The following is a 12,280-nucleotide window of genomic DNA, read 5'->3' on the forward strand; positions in this document are numbered from 1 at the left end:
TGCTCCTGCTGGGCCAGACTTTTTCGTGTTGGGTCGGATCGGGCTTCAGACCGACCCGGCGCACAACCATCTTTAATAGCCCCCCACCACCCACCCCACACACACAAAAAAAAACATATAACTTACATATAGATAGTAGAAGTGAACAAAAGTCGAGCTACACTTTACTAACAAGCCCAAACCTTTATTATTGGAGCAGGTTTTTCAGACCGGGCAAGATATTTTGGTCTAAAACAAATTTTCCGGCTACCCAAACCCGCATATTTTTTGGGTTGTGTCCAATCGAGCCAACCATCCGGGTTGGGCCATTGATCATAAGCTCTAATAGGAGTAGAAAGTACTATATCTAGTTTTCCAAAACACCATTGTGAATTAGAGGGCACATAAATAAGCCTAGTTTACATCAAAACACAAACCACTTTGCATTGCAACAGATACGAAGAATATTCATATATTTTCCCTAAAGAAAATCTATATTACTACCCTTTATTTTAAACCGGGGCTTATATGGTGAACAGCGCGTCTCCTGTGAGACCAGTCACACCATCAACTTGATGGTGTGACGAGCGCGAAACCAACAGGGTACCTCCTCTAAAACTATATAAAAAAAGTAACAATCTAAACTATAGAAGTAACATACCTAAACTAAAAAAGTACCTCCTCTAAAATTATAAAAAAAAGTAACATGTCTAAACTATAGAAGTAACATACTTAAACTAAGAAGGTATCTCCCCTAAAACTACTCCGTATAAAAAAAAGTAACATGTATAAACTATAGAAGTAACATACCTAAACTAAAAAAAGTACCTCCTCTAAAATTATATAAAAAAAGTAAATGTCTAAACTATAGAAGTAACATACCTAAATTCGCAAGTGTGAACTGGTCTCACCATCAGTTAATGGTGAGGACAGTCTCATATAAGAATTTGGGTATGGTGAATCGGTGATAATATATCCAGAATGAATTTCGGTTTGTTATAATTAATTTACGGTTCAAAACCTAACGTGTAAAATTTTTTAAACTACCAAAAAAAATCATATGGGGATTTTTAAAACCAAACTTCAACTTCCTTTTAAGCACATTAAATGTGTATGCATTAGCCCATAATTCATTTTTTAGGAAAGAAAATCAGGCAAACTACCCTAATTATCATTTCGGATGGAATACTAAGTTCATTTTTCTTTTGGTATAAAACAGACACCAGGAATCTCACTTCCTGGTGTAACATTCCCTAAAAAGACCTATCGCATATCGAATATTTCGGTCAAATTATCATATAAAATATATGTAATATATGTAATACGGTGGAAGTTTCATATTAGATGATTAAATGAGTACGTTCAATATTTATTAATCTTTCAGTTAAATGCTTTGTTTTTGTTTTTTTTGTGTGTTAGCACCCAGTTCACCCTTAAGGCTAATCCGGATTCGGGGCGAACTCTGGGTGGAAAGGTTCCAGACCCCTTCCAAATGTTCTTGTGGGAGATCGAACACGAGTCTTCCATACCAAGTTCAGCTCCAAACATCACTGAACCAACAAACAATTAGTTCAGTACTTCAGTTAAATGCTTTGTAAAAATATGGTCAAATAATAATTTTTGAATATCCGTGCACATACGAGGACCTAATCTAGTCCACATATAAAAGAAAGTATAAAATGGGCGGGAAAAGGTTAGCATTAGGATTTAGGCATTAGCCTAAAAAATAAAAAGAGTTAAAATTTACGAGGTTGGCTACATCGCTGTCCACCAGCGACAAAAAAAATCCATACCCACCCTTAAAAAACAAAAAAAAAAAAGGTTTCAAAGATGGCCCACACTTAAATAGTGTTGCTAACTTGTTATATACTGTCATCGGTAATATAAGTATTGTCATTGTTATATATATACTATCATTGTTGTATTAAAATACTGTCACAATCATCCAAAAAAAGGAAATTATGTATACAAGTGTAATGAAATAGAAAAAGTAAAGGGATCACTTAAATGAATGGATAAAAGTGTTGCATATTAAATGAATAGATAAAAATATGTATACAAGTGTTATATAAGTATTATCATCGTTTACATAAATACTGTCATTGTTGTATTTAAATACTGTCATTGTTGTATCAATTACTGTCATATTGCCGATATTTAGTAATTTGTTTGACTTTTCAACTCATGTAGCGAAAATACCATTTTACCCTGGGTATGGACGCTTTTTGTCGCTGTCCACCAGCGATGTAGCATGTCTCAAAATTTACTACCCAAAGATGAAAAGCTGTTCCAAATTTTATCCAAAATCATTAAATACATATAAAAATAAAATAAAATAAAATAAAATAAAACCCCACTAACCAGAGCAGTAACTTCCTTCAAACCCAACTCTCTCTTCTTCTTCTCCAACTTCCCTCCATTTTAATCAAGTTTTTTGAAAAACGAGAGCCATTGATTACAATCAACGCAATCATGACCGTCGATCAGCCGGAATTCCGGCCCGGAAAGAGTGATAAAGTCAGCCGGAGCAACCAGCAACCGGACTATTTTCAGGAGCCACCACCAAAGCGTCCCCGGTCTGACCGCCCCCGCGGCGGCGGAAGTGGTGGTGGTGACGTCGACTTAAAGAAGGTTCCTCAATCGACGGTGGACAGGAGAGTAATTCGGTCTCATTACGCCTTCTACAAAAACCTCATTCATGGTAGTTATTTTTGTTTTCCCTCTTTTAAATTTGTGTTTGATTTTTTTTTTTTAAAATTTAATTTGTTGTTGTTTTTTGTTCTTGAATTATTTGCAGAGGAGAAAGAAGAATTATTCATAGGTGAATCTAATAGGTTCGGCAAAATCATAAATGAAGTTGACGAATTGTTCGAAAATGGTAAATTTTTTGACATTTTTTTGTTATATTTAGATGTCACATTATGAAATCTAAGCAACATTTTGTCATAATTGTTATAGTTTATCTCAATTTTGATGTTATACTAGTAATGCATTGTGCTTTTTTCATGTAGACAATGGAGGAGTAGTAGTAGTGAGTAGTGATTTTCAATTTTACTGCGAAAATAGTACTTCAATTTAAATCAATGCTTCTTTTCTCTACTATGAAATTTTTGAATGAGTGTATATAATAGTATGTTTCATGTAGATCTAACATTCTCTAGGTAAAAAAAGATTAAAATTGTGTTGGTTTGTTTCTATGTTGTCCAAACTCTTATTTGGGTGTTGTGTCCGACAAGGAATTGGAGTATTTGACCCTCATCTAACACTCTAGGTGTAATGAATTTCATACAAGGCCACTCTAGGAAGTAACATAGGTTTGTTTATTCCAAAAAAGTAAAAAGAAGTACACATGTTGCAAGGGAACTGATTTTGTCACACCTCTATGTGAGTACTGAGTAGTGGGTGTGCCGTGTGCCAAAATCACTTCCCACGTTACAGAGTGTTAACTATGCTAGAGGAATACGGGATTTTAGAGCATCTCCAATGGTTGTAGGTAGGGACTTGCTTGCGATTTGCAAAAGTCTCAATTGGAGTGATTTTGATAAATTAGCTTGGCCTATGCACAATTGAAATGCAAGTTTTAATTAAAATAAAGTTTAATTAAATGATTAATTGAAAAGTAAACCTAATTTAATAGCAAGCTAGTTTGGTAAATTAGCTCGGCATTGTGACATAAACTAGCTAGAAAATAAATTAGCTTAAAATCTTAGTTGACAATGACAAGCTAATTTAACAATTATCTTACCATTGATGATGCTCTTAGATATCATCCTAGTCTCAACCATAAATGATATCGGACTTTTTAATATGCTAAATAAAATGATTAATTGAAAAGTGAACCTAATTTATAGCAAGCTAGTTTGGTAAATTAGCTCGCCATTGGGACATAAACTAGCTAGAAAATAAATTAGCTTAAAATCTTAGTTGGCAATGACAAGCTAATTTAACAATTATCTTACCATTTATGATGCTCTTAGATATCGTCCTAGTCTCAACCATAAATGATATCGGACTTATTATTATACACAAAAGATTTGAGAAGAAACTATGTTTTTTTTCTTTTTCTTGGTACACCCTTTTGAAAATAATTTGTGATATAGTTTGTTGGTTAAACTTTGCTTTGGAAATTTTAGTGTCAAACACAAGGGAGCAAGTAGCAGATGCTGAGACACTTCTAAGCATGGCTGATACCTTAGTGACCACTGCAAGATCATATCTCAAAGACGGGCTTACCCCTTCCGACTTTTTAACTTCTTTGTTTCGCGAATTTGGAGCTTCCATTGGAAGGAAAGTTGGTAATGACAGTGTTTCAATACAATGGTATGCAATTGGTGCTTTTGTTTGCCCCGTTTTCAAGAATGCTAAAGGCTGCTCTACCATGTATGTTATGAACTCACCGCGAAAAAATTGAATGAAAGATGGATTTGTGTATGAAGGTAGCTAACTTGATGAGTGTTGTTTGGTTTTTTATGTTTGTTTTATGGTAGGAATGGACCGATGGATACTCAGTTGAAACCACGAAAGGTTGTTGTTCGTAAGAAGAGAACAAAGCTTACTGGACGTGCTGCTAAACCTAAACAGGTATAAACATCAGTAAATCACATTAGCATTGGTTGTTATGAAAACAATTAAATCATTTGTATACATCATTATGTTAGTCTCACTATTTTTTGTTGGTCTAATTTTGTTGAATTCACTAAAAGAGATGCTTCTCTGCCTTGCAATGTTTGCTTAGACTATCCACATTGAACATGCATGTATGTATGATGGCCTTTGTGGAAGTGGCTGAATATGAGTATTTGTTTGGGGATGATAAAGTCTAATATTTGGGGAATTTCGATAATTTTGGAACGTGATTAAGTGATTTTGTGGTTGTTTTTGAGAGATCATGTTGAAGGTCATTTGTAGGGTACATCTTGGTATCTCATGCAGATTCTCATAGTGTATAATGCTTCTTTGGTTCATTATGAAATATGTTGCGCATTCTAATATTCTATGTCCCTGTTTGGTAATTAGTTGTTAGCTGATAGCTGATTTAACTTGCTGTTAGTTGTTAGTTGTCATTTTACACCAACTTCTTCAAACCTCTATTGCAAAAAGCTCCTATAATGAGCCTTTTCATCCCATAACTTTCCAAACCTCCCCTAAGGCCCTAACCAAACACTTCCAGTAGCTTTTGGAAATGGTCAAACCTCTAGTCCACCTCAAAAAGCTCTTTTTCTCAAACCCTCTCATAACCAAACACTCCCATTAGCTTTTTTAAATGGTCAAACCTCTAGTCCACGGGTCCACCTCAGAAAGCTCTCTTTTCTCCTACCTTCTCGTAACCAAACACCCCTATATAAAATCACAAAGATGACTAATCTCAGCTTCCATCTTTGTGAATCAGGTTGAGGACTCTGATTCAGAGCACCAAAAAGACACAGAGAAGAACATGAGAACCATGTTTGACATCCTGCGAGCAGAAAAGAGAAACAAAAAAAGTGTCAGACTCGAGAACTTGATTCTTAACAGGACTTCATTCGCGCAGACAGTTGAGAATCTGTTTGCTTTGTCTTTCCTGGTAAAAGACGGGCGTGCTCAGATAACTATCAATGATCAGGGGACTCATCTTGTTTGTAAGTCCTCGTTGTACTAATTCTTCTACACATTAACCTTCATTTTTACTACTCATTGTAGGAAGTATAATTCCGTGAGGTTTTCATTGATTATGAGAGTGTATATGTACATACAAGCTACATTAGGGTTAGCATTACTTAGCAAGGCTACAATAGTAATTAAATTGTTAATTACAAACTAATTATTAACATAAATACATTATCTATCCCTCATGAGTCCTGATTTTTATCAAAAATACTATCAACTTCTGTTTGCAGCACCAAGGAATGCTCCTCACCAGGATTTGGTGAGTTCTGGTGAAGTTTTGATTCACCATTTTGTCTTCAGACCTGATTTCAAGGACTGGAAGGTGAGTGAATTGAATCCCTTCTAATATGCAATTTTTTTTGTCAATGGTTAAAAATTGGGATGAGAGTTTAAGGGTGCGTTCTATTCAACTAAATTTAACTTATTTTTCCTGAACTTATCAAAACTTATTTTAGCTATAATCTGTACTTGGGTAACCCTTATTTTTCCTGAACTTATCTGAACATATTTTTCCTAAAATAAGTGGAAATAAGGTGCACAAAACAAAGCCTTAATGCTTTGGAAGGTGAGCGAATCCCTTCTCATATGCAAATTCGTTTTGTCAATGGTTGAAAATTGGGATGAGACTTTAAGGGTGCGTTCTATGAACTTATATTCTTTGAACTTATCTGAACTTATTTTAGTTATAATTTATATTTGGGTAACCCTTATTTTGCCTGAAATAAGTGGAAATAAGGTATGGGAATAGAACAAAGCCTTAATGCTTTGTAAATATCAACTTTTAAGTAAATCTTAACCTTATGAAAGATGTGTAGTTTATGTGCTTTTTTTTAGGATTTTTCGCCACTTTTAAAGTTAAGTTAGTAGTTTCTAAAGCATGATGGTGTTTACGAATAACAGCTGATGGTCGATTCAGTTCCATCTGGAGATGAACTAATGCCTCATAGATGTCAAGAGGGTGTTCCTCTATCTCAATCAAACACCGTCCCCAATCTTTCACCAGTTGGAATACCACCTTCAGCAACCACAGAAGTTCAGAGTAGCAGAAAAACCATGACTTCAGAACTCTAGCAGCAACATAGGATTTCAGATAGCAATTAGCAACTAACAAGCATAGTTTTGGAGGCATATTTTTGTGCAGTGGCCTAAACAACTAATGTTAATCTGTCTAGTATTAGGTTTGTAGTACTCGTAGTTAAATGGACTAACTCTGTGTAAGTACACCATTTTACGTGTACAGGAATGTTGGTTCTGTAAAAATTGATGAATCTAGTTTCAGCAAGATTAAGTGATGAAGATGTTGAGGAAAACTTTAGGTGTCCGATTTTGTTAATCAAAGATGGTAAGCAACGTTTTCTTGTTGCTTCTTTTGATCAAGTAAAAGGTATTCCTTCATTGTTAACAAAAATGGAAGTATAAGTAGTTGTTCACAAAACATTTTATAATTGATGTAAACAAACCTTTTGTCCAATAGTGGTATATGTGAATTAAGTCTTGATTGTTATCTGGCCTTAACTATTTGTGTTACAATGATGAATGGAAATGAGTATCTGGTCCAATTAATACTTGGTAGCCGATCATTTATTTAAGGCTTTGTTCTATTTGAATTATTGTCTGAACAACTGGAATGGGACTGAAACCTATTCACTCAAACTCGCCCGAATCCTGATTAGCTCTAAGGGTGAACCGGGTGGTAACACCACAAAAAATAAACAATGTTTTTTTATGTTTTTTTTGAAAAGGAACTAAAAGAATATATGCATGACTTTGGACTCCCTCTTTGGTTACTTTCCGCCGGCTCCCCTGTCAGCGCCGCCAGCTTCCCCGTCGACACCGCCATCTGTCCCATCTTTGCCATCTCTCCCACCTTCGCCACCATCTCCCCCTTCACCACCATCTCCACCTTCGCCGGCATCTCCACCGTCGCCGCCATCTCCCCCGTCTCCTCCATCTCCACCGTCGCCGCCATCTCCCCCGTCGTTTCCATCCCCACCGTCGCCGCCATCTCCACCGTCTCCTCCATCTCCACCGTCGCCTCCATCCCCACCGTCGCCGCCATCTCCCCCATTGTTGGCGGTTTCGTTGCCGGTGTCTCTTGATGACAGAACTTTAGGGTCACTTAGTGACGGAGATATAGTATCTTCCGGTGGAGCTTCGCCACCGTCTCCTTGGCCTGCTAGCTTTGCATTGGTGACAGGAGCTGCCATCATAACTAGTAGCATTGTTGCCAAAAGGAGACTAAGTACCAATGCATTACGCGCCATCTTTAATTTGATTTTTTTTTTTGCTAAAAGACTTTAATTAATTAAGAGTTGCAAAACTATGTATTTTGATGGTTGGTTTAAGATTGGCACCAGAATTTATAGGCTTGGCTAACCATATATTTAAATTATATTAATCGTGCTTTGATTTGGAGATCAAGTCTTAAACACGTCTTGTAGCTTAGCATTTGATGCTTCTCCACTAACATTAATTTGTTGATCATAGTTAGTGTGTTAATCTGAAATTTATTAAATGTACCGGGTGTACCGCGTATCAAAGCTATTATTTATATCCATTACTGGTCTTTTTTGCGTTTTCTCCTCACAAATAAAGGAAAAATGTGAGAAGGTACACGCTGCACCGTGATACACCTCATATGTAATGGTGCTAATCATCCCATGGGCTAATATGGAGGTGCACCATGCACGTTCCTAAAATACAAAACTTTTTAGCTCTGAAGATTAACGTGAGATCAATCACCTGATTGTTTTGTATTTTTTTAACCCCCAAAGGCTATTTTGATAATTTAAAAGCATATTTGTACAGTTTAAAAACACATTTTTACACTTTAAAATGATTTTCCCATGTTTTATATTCTTTGTAAAGTACTTTTCAAAGCAAACACATAGCTCAAAATAGGATTTTCCGTTCCTTTTTGTTGTTATTATAAAAGGAACGGAAATTCGAACATGAGACCTATCATTACATAGCCCCGATTTTAGCCACTAGAACAAGATCTAGTTAATAGCTTAATTAATTAGTAAACGATGGTTCTAATTGGCTAATTCTAATTGTAAATATCCGCACCGGAATAAAAAAAAAAAAATTTATAATATCGTATGGCTAATTTTGCGATATGTTTTGCCAAATCATACGTTTTAATTAAGCTCAAAAAATCAACGAGTATCAGTTATTTAAATACATTTTGATTATAATTTTGTTTTTCATCTAATGAACTCATCTTGACCCTTGGACTTGGATTGTTTTTTTTTTTTTTTTTTTTTTTGGTGTGAATGAGTCACAAGAGCAATATAAATTACAAATAGGGGCGGGGGGATTCAAACCTGATACCTATTGTAACAGATCCTCAGTCTTAACCACTGAGCCAAGACATCATTGGTTTGGACTTGGATTTGTACTTGTACTTCATTCAACTCTACTAGCAAATTTTACTACCAAAATACATTATTCCTGTGGTTATAATTGAGGGTTTGTATACGATAGATCACTGATTTAAATTCTCCCTCCCGTTTGTAATTTTTATGCCCTTGTGGCTCATCCACATTCACACAAAAATCCATAGTTTAGTAACTTTTTCTTGTTACTTCTTTTGATCAACTATTAGAGTAAGGCACGTGCCACAGTGCCAGACTCCTTGTTCCCTAAAGAGTCGTGTCTAAAACGGGCCAATAAAAAGTTGTCTCAAGACAAGATCATGCCCCTCTTCCATAAACGAGGTCAAATACAGCCTGTCTCACATGCATTGTTGGGTCGGATCGTGTCATGCTAGTGGCTCCCTAATTATTGGCCTTAAAATTAAGCGTGCAGGCCAGGCGGCCCAGGCTAGCCCATCGGGCTCGTGCTAAATTTCTAAAATAATGTCCATACACGGCCCATGGGCTATCATCGTGCCTCTCGTGCTGGGCCGGACCAATTTGAATAGAGTTTAACAACATAGAGAGGAATATAATATAACACAATAACAATTGACCTCATAGAAATGTGGAGTACATGAACAAAGAAAGAAATGCAATACAATTATACAATTGATCTTACATGAACGAGGAATAAATAACATTGAAATCACAAAACACCAATTACAAACAACAATTTTTCTTATTTTGTCTTAAATGCAATGTTTTTGTGTGAAATTGTCTTAGGTAAAAAAATGATATATGGAGTATAATAACAAAGAAAGAAAGCAATGCAATGCAATGCAATACAATTGATCCATAAAAATGTTGAGTACAACAACAAAGAAGGCAATGCAATACAATTGATCTTACATGAATAAGGAGTATAATAACAAAGAAAGCACAAAACACCTATTACAAACATCATTTTTTTAAAAGGAACTAAAATAATATATGTGTGACTTTGGACTCCCTCTCTGGTTACTCACCGCCGACACCCTCTTCGCCGGTTCCATCGTCACTGGGTTTACTGTCGCCGGTTCCAGTGTCGCTTGTTCCTTCATCGCCGGTTCCAGTGTCGCCGGTTCCCTCATCGCCGGCTCCATTGTCGGCGGTTCCATCATCGCCGGTTCCAGTGTCGCCTGTTCCCTCATCGCCGGTTCCATTGTCGCCTGTTCCCTCATCGCCGGTTCCCTCATCACCGCTTCCATTGTCGCCGGTTCCATCATCACCGGTCCCCTCATCGCCGGATCCATTGTCGCTGGTTTCATTGCCGGTGGTTCCCTCGCCACCGGTTCCCTCGTCGCCGACGGTTTGGTTGCCGGTGTTTCCTGGTGAAGGAGCTATAGTGTCTTCCGGTGGAGCTTCACCACCGTCTCCCGGTCGTGCATTGGTGACAGGAGCTGCCAACATGGCTAGTAGCATTGTTGCCAAAAGAACACTAAGTACCACTGCATTACGCGCCATCTTTAATTTGAAAAAAAATAACAAATAAACAAATTGCTAAAAGACTTTAATTAATTAAGAGTTGCAAAACTATGTGTTTGATTTGATGGTTCGTTTGAGATTGGCACCACAATTTATAGGCTTGGCTAACCCATAATATTGAAATTATTAATTGTGCTTTCATTTGGAGATCAAGTCTTAAACACGTCTTGTAACTTAGCACTTGATGCTTCTCCACTAACAATAATTTGTTGATTGTAATTAGTGTGCTAATCTGAAAATTATTAGATGCAGTCGGATATACTGTGCATTCAAGGTTATTTTTTATATATCTATAAATAGTCTTTCTTGCATTTTCTCCTCACATGTAAGGGGAAAATGTAAGAGGATGCACGATGCTATGTGTTGGTACTAATCATCCCATGGGCTAATATGGAGGTGCACCATGCACGTTCCGAACATATGAAGCTTTTTAGCTCAGAAGATTAACGTGAGATCAGTCACCTGGTCGTTTTGTATTTTTTTTTTAACCCCAAAAGGCTCATTTTTATAATTAGAAGCCTATTTGTACAGTTTAAAAACACACTTTTACACTTTAAAATGAATTTTCCCTGTTTATATTCTTTGTAAAGTACTTTCCAAGGCAAACACATAGCTCAAAATATTCCTTTTTATTACGGAGTATTATTACAAATGAGGATGAGGGATTCGAACATGAGACCCATCATTTGCAGACCATCGATTTTAATCACTAGGCCAAAAGCTCGTTGATGGCTTAATTAGTAAATGATCTTCTCCACTTAACAAAATATATGGCTAATTCTAATTATATTATTCGCACCAAAACAATTAAATTATAATTAGGGCTAATTTTTTGCGGTATGTGTTGCACGTTTAAGATCCAAATCTTTTTAATTAAGCTCAAAAAAATCAACGAGTATCGGTTATTTAAAGACATTTTGATTATAATCTTATTTTTCTTCTGATGAACTCATGTACATCACGTCCCTAGCTTGACCCTTGGACTTGGAATTGTACTTCATTCATCTCCACTAACATATTTTACTATCAAAGATGCATTAGTCTATTGGTTAAGATTGAGGTAGACCTGATCAAAAGGCGGGCTGAGCCGGAGCTTAAAAATCAGTCCGTATGTCGGGCCGGTTTTATGCCCAAACCCGCTATTTCAGACCTAAAACATCGGACTTTTTGGGTCATTCGGGCTGGGTCAAATTTATAACTAAAAAAGAGATTATTACGTTTCTCAAACCCGCCAAAAGTTTAAATTTTCGAGCCAGGCCGGGCCCAAACATCGGGCCTAAAAATCTGCCCAAACCCGCAAAATTTCGGGCCGGGCTCATGTTGATCATGTCTAGATTGAGGGTAGGTGAGCGACTGAACGATAGATCACAGATTCAAGTCCCTCTCCTCCTATTAGATACCTCTTATATTTAGATAACTCCAAAATATACCTAGCTTGATCCTCAAGTTATTTCAAGTTAATTACAACATGTGATGAAGATCTTGAGGAAAACTCAATTTTGTTAATCAAAGCCGATAAGCAACTATTAGAGTTGCTTCTTTTGATCAACTATTAGAGTTAGGCACCAGTCGGGCCACTCGTGCCTCATGCCCTAATGTGTCGTGCCTAAAACGGGCAAACAGAAAGTCGTTTAGGGCCAGGCTCGTGCCCTCTCTTCCACAAACGAGGCCCATAGACAGCTCGTCCCACATGATGTGTCAGGCCGCGTCGGGTCGTGTTAGTGGGCTCCTTTACTAATTTAAAACTTTTTTTGTTAATTGCTTAAAAAAAT

The 12,280-nt window shown here is 36.7% G+C and overlaps 3 protein-coding genes across 4 annotated transcripts; 1 reads left to right on the top strand and 2 right to left on the bottom strand.

The window, feature by feature from the left end:
* Positions 1-2,327: 2,327 nt before the first annotated feature.
* Positions 2,328-7,033, top strand: LOC110800894 (non-structural maintenance of chromosomes element 4 homolog A). Of its 2 annotated transcripts, none has more exons than XM_056827315.1 (7): positions 2,328-2,680; positions 2,777-2,857; positions 4,113-4,299; positions 4,467-4,560; positions 5,369-5,597; positions 5,856-5,947; positions 6,526-7,033. In XM_056827315.1, exons 1-7 carry the CDS (start codon positions 2,452-2,454, stop codon positions 6,694-6,696), a joined length of 1,083 nt encoding a protein of 360 aa, XP_056683293.1. In that variant the 5' UTR covers positions 2,328-2,451; the 3' UTR covers positions 6,697-7,033. The 2 variants fall into 2 exon arrangements, with proteins under 2 accessions (XP_056683293.1, XP_021861914.2); XM_022006222.2 differs by having other exon boundaries at positions 2,330-2,680; positions 4,113-4,359.
* A 376-nt stretch (positions 7,034-7,409) lies between these two features.
* Positions 7,410-7,889, bottom strand: LOC110801044 (uncharacterized). The gene has a single exon (XM_022006362.1). It carries the CDS (start codon positions 7,887-7,889, stop codon positions 7,410-7,412), a length of 480 nt encoding a protein of 159 aa, XP_021862054.1.
* A 2,112-nt stretch (positions 7,890-10,001) lies between these two features.
* Positions 10,002-10,487, bottom strand: LOC110801033 (spore wall protein 2-like). Its single transcript, XM_022006350.1, has one exon. The coding sequence runs from the start codon at positions 10,485-10,487 to the stop codon at positions 10,002-10,004; it is 486 nt and encodes a 161-aa protein (XP_021862042.1).
* Positions 10,488-12,280: the final 1,793 nt, after the last annotated feature.

This window comes from Spinacia oleracea, chromosome 4 (genome assembly GCF_020520425.1).
Source record: "Spinacia oleracea cultivar Varoflay chromosome 4, BTI_SOV_V1, whole genome shotgun sequence".
Classification (NCBI taxonomy): domain Eukaryota; kingdom Viridiplantae; phylum Streptophyta; class Magnoliopsida; order Caryophyllales; family Amaranthaceae; genus Spinacia; species Spinacia oleracea.

What these genes read in the sequence shown, in the direction of transcription:
- LOC110801044 (XM_022006362.1), bottom strand. Translation starts at nt 7,889, where the DNA reads ATGGCGCGTAATGCATTGGTACTTAGTCTCCTTTTGGCAACAATGCTA.
- LOC110801033 (XM_022006350.1), bottom strand. Translation starts at nt 10,487, where the DNA reads ATGGCGCGTAATGCAGTGGTACTTAGTGTTCTTTTGGCAACAATGCTA.
- LOC110800894 (XM_022006222.2), top strand. Translation starts at nt 2,452, where the DNA reads ATGACCGTCGATCAGCCGGAATTCCGGCCCGGAAAGAGTGATAAAGTC. An exon ending in TGACGAATTGTTCGAAAATG is followed by an intron (nt 2,858 to 4,112) that starts GTAAATTTTTTG and finishes TGGAAATTTTAG; the next exon opens with TGTCAAACACAAGGGAGCAA. An exon ending in TCAGGGGACTCATCTTGTTT is followed by an intron (nt 5,598 to 5,855) that starts GTAAGTCCTCGT and finishes TTCTGTTTGCAG; the next exon opens with CACCAAGGAATGCTCCTCAC.